At 41.6% G+C, this 3,862-nt stretch overlaps 1 protein-coding gene across 1 annotated transcript; it reads right to left on the bottom strand.

Moving 5' to 3' along the window:
• Positions 1–2,844: 2,844 nt before the first annotated feature.
• On the bottom strand, positions 2,845–3,648 carry LOC121874775 (serine/threonine-protein kinase pkn2-like). Its single transcript, XM_042379071.1, has one exon. The coding sequence runs from the start codon at positions 3,646–3,648 to the stop codon at positions 2,845–2,847; it is 804 nt and encodes a 267-aa protein (XP_042235005.1).
• Between the last annotated feature and the right edge of the window lie 214 nt (positions 3,649–3,862).

Here is a 3,862-nt window from a genome sequence, read left to right as displayed (position 1 = left end):
CGTGGCAAGCGTGACTAGAGTAAGAACAACCACTTCATGGTCCGCTGACAGACTTGAATTTGAGAGAGAAAAGTTGAGAGCCGAACTTCAAGGAAAAGCAGAAAGACGTTTTCAATTGGAACTTCAACTCGCTCTCCAAGATAAAGACATAACTTCAGTTCGAACTTAAGAACAGGGAAGTGCAATTAGAGCGTGAAAAAATTGAAGTAGAATAAGTCGAAGTAGAATAAGTCGAAGTAGATGATAAACGTAGTTCTTTAAACTTAGCAAAGAATATTTCGTTAGTCCCCAATTTTAATGAAGACGATCCTGACAGAACTTTCCGAACATTTGAGAAATTTGTGGAACATTCAAAATGGCCCAAAGAGGAATGGACCTGGCGTCTCCAGGCTAAGCTGCACAAAGCTGCACTCATATTTTCAAATTTTGACACGGTAGATGATTACGAATTAGTCAAGAAGAGAATTCTAGACGTTAACTCGATAACTCCAGAAGCATATAGACCGATTTAAGTCCTACACCAAAAACCTTGCCAGTACTTGCGTAGAGTTCCTTACTAACAAACTTAGAATGTGTAAAAAAATGGCTCAAAATCGACGGAAACGACCACGTTCTTAGAACTTATTACACTTATTGTACTGGAAGAGTGTAATCAGAAGTTACCTTTTAATATCTTGATGCTCGTAGGGAAAAGAGAGCCAGAGCTCATAAAAGCTTCCCAAATAGCCGATTCTTTCGCTCTAATACAGAGATCTTTTGTGAACAGAGACAGAAATAAGCCATCCAATGTAAAGTCCTCCTCTAGTGAAAGCCCTGGTTCCGCTGGTGGTAAATCGAACAATGGCAGTCAGAACCCCTTTTTAATATGTTCCTATTATAGAAAACCTGGTCACACCATAGAGAAGTGTCGTGATCCTAAATGTAAAGCAGGTCAAAGCAAAAGCCCGACTAACCCTTCCCAGGTTAAATCTGGAGAAGCCTTAAAGAACCTTAAACCTGTGACCAATGTAAACATACTAGCATCTCAAAAAGTCCTCAATTCTTAGACACGGGGGCTGCTCAAAGCATCTTATTCAAAGAAAGCCTTCCAGGAATTGAGAAAGGGTAAACCGGAGAGTGTGATTCTGCAAGACTTGTCTGCTTAACCCTTATTAAGCCAAGCCAAATTGTCTTGAACTGTGATATTGTAAAGGGTGAAGTCAAAGTTGGCATCAGAAAGAAAGAACTTCCCATTAAGGGGCGTAAGTTTGATTTGGGGAAATGATTTAGCAGGAAGTTTAGTGGTTCCAAACTTAAAAGTTGTTGAAAAACCATTGTCAAAAAGCCCCACTGAACGGTTGGATAAAGAGAAACTGCATCTCTTTCCTGTATGTGCAGTCACAAGATCCCAGAAACCCCACTTGCAAACGTTCTCCCTTCAGTTCAACTCAAAGCTCAAGATGATGGTCTCGCTTTGGCTAAGGGTAGACTCGTTAAAGTAGACGGTAAACCCTCTACCAAAACCACTTGTTTTTATTTAAGTATTGGAATCTTGATGAGAATGTATAGACCTCCACAGTTAAATAACTTAGATACGTGGTCTGACACATCAAATTGTAGTACCCAAGTCGATTCGTAAGTCTCTGGTGGAGTTGGCCCACGAGGGACTTCCGGACGTTTAGGAATTCTCAAGACAATAAGAAACTACTTTAACATTACTATTGGCCGGACATAAAGAATAGCGTCACTACGTTTGTATAATCTTGCCATGTATGTCAGGTGGTGGGCAAACCCAACCAAGTCATTCCTCCAGCTCAATTAAAACACATTACTGTAGTTTGAGCCATTTGAAAAAATTGTAATTGACTGTGTAGGCTCTCTGCCCAAACTCGTAAAGGAAATCAATATGTGGTGACAATGTGTGCTGTCACACGATATCCTGAAGCCTACCCTTAAGGTTAAAGCGTCTTATTTTGCACTACCTCGAGAGACGTAGAGTGTGGGGCAATATGATAGAGTTGTATAAATGGAAGTCCGGGATAAACAAAGTGACATTACAAATTGTACTCGATCTATCCAACCAGGAGCGAAATCGTAACAATGGTTTTGAATTAGGCAAATTTAGATTTAGGCGCGAAATTGGTAAACATTGGTTTGGAAATAAAGTAGTGGACGAGTGGAACAAGTTACCAAACACCATCATTAACTCGAATACGCTGGATAGCTTCAAACAGGTTGGATGGATATATGAGCAATAGGGGTTGGGTGTAAATGGGACTGCTCAGTATGGGCCAATAGGCCCGCTGCAGTTTCCTCCATTCTTATGTTAGGCTGGGTTAGGTTAGGTTGTTATGTAATGCTCTGGTAGGTTGGTTTGGGTTGAGTTATGTTCGGCTGAGTTAGGCTGGATTGGGTTATATTCGGTTAGCGTTAAGGTATTTAATGATCAGGTACAAGTCTTCAGGTGATCTGTCAACTGTGGTAGAACATCATTAGTCACGCTCATGTGTAAAGGATAAAAAGTCAATTTCTGAGTTGTAGGTTAAAATTTATTTATTTATTTATTTCATTTATTTACAGGTACAATGCAAAAATGAAACTATTACTATTCCTAGTAAACAGTAGTAGCTGTAGAAGGGGTAATGGTGTGTTTATCTCTTACAAAGGCTGTTGGTGCGTGGAGGAGGAAGAGGAGAGGTGGGTCGAGGAGGAGGATATTCATATTGATAATATTTATATTTAACCGTTTATTTAACCATAATAATATACAGAATGGACTATTGTGACGGTATTGACATGGCTCAGCCAAGTGAGAGCATGAGCTCTCAGTGGCATCTGATATATAGGCCTACTGTACATGTTGTATCAGTGGTGTGTCTTGGAGGGGGAGAGCACCTCAAGGGAGAGCTCTTCGAGGGACTGCTTAAAAACGTCAATCACCTTAGCGAGACTTGGGCGGTGCTGTGGGCTGCGGCAGAGCATTTTCTTGCACAGGTCTTTAACCCCTGGCGGCCAGAGGTTGTCAAAGGTATTTTGGGTGTCGGAGATCATCACTGCAAGCGAATAAATGTCGCTGGCCGGGGTGCAGGGTTGACCTTTAAATAGCTCGGGGGCGTAATGGCTCCCGTACGGGTTGCAGCGTAAGGTCAGGTGGCCACCTTCGACTCTTGATAAGCCAAAGTCGATAAGGTGGGAGGTGAAGGATCCATCGGGATTCTTCTCCAGCAGAACATTATCCCCTTTAATGTCATTATGGATGATACCCCGGCTGTGTACCTCGGCTAGGCCTTCAGCTATGGGTAGGAAGAGGTTTATCGACCGGGTGGGAGATAAAATAAATAAATTATCGATAATGTCGTACAGTGATTGACCCTGGCAGACTGAGAAGATCATTACCGGGTAATCGAAGCAGGACCCCAGCAGGATGGGGGATCCACCAGCGCCATTTACTTTTAAATTGTTTTCTATCTCACTTTTAAAGATGTTGTTGACGCCATGGCTTACTCCTATTTTAGCGCAGGCAGGTCTGTTGAAAAACTCTCCCAGCAATACTTCGCCACTGACCCCTTCGCCCAAAATACCGGTCTTTTTGAACATTTTTTGAAAGTCGGCATAACCGAACTCCACCAGGTGTGATCCCTCTTGGTAGCTAGTCATCTCTTCTGCCATCTTATTTGGAAAGTTATTGAGATGAAGCTAATGAGGTAAACTTTTTTTTCGGGGGGTAAAGTGTAACTGAATATATAATACGGTTGGAATTTTCACATGTGACAAAAGATTCACAAGAAAAGAGTGACTTATAGTATAGTGATAGTGATGTAATGTTCTGCTGTAGTGTAGATGTGCTGTAGTGTAGATGTAGTGATATTGTAGTTTATATCTG

This window comes from Homarus americanus, unplaced genomic scaffold (genome assembly GCF_018991925.1).
Source record: "Homarus americanus isolate GMGI-L3 unplaced genomic scaffold, GMGI_Hamer_2.0 scaffold3222, whole genome shotgun sequence".
Classification (NCBI taxonomy): Eukaryota; Metazoa; Arthropoda; class Malacostraca; order Decapoda; family Nephropidae; genus Homarus; species Homarus americanus.
Note: the sequence above shows the minus strand (reverse complement) of the source record. Positions and strands in the feature narration are given on the sequence as shown.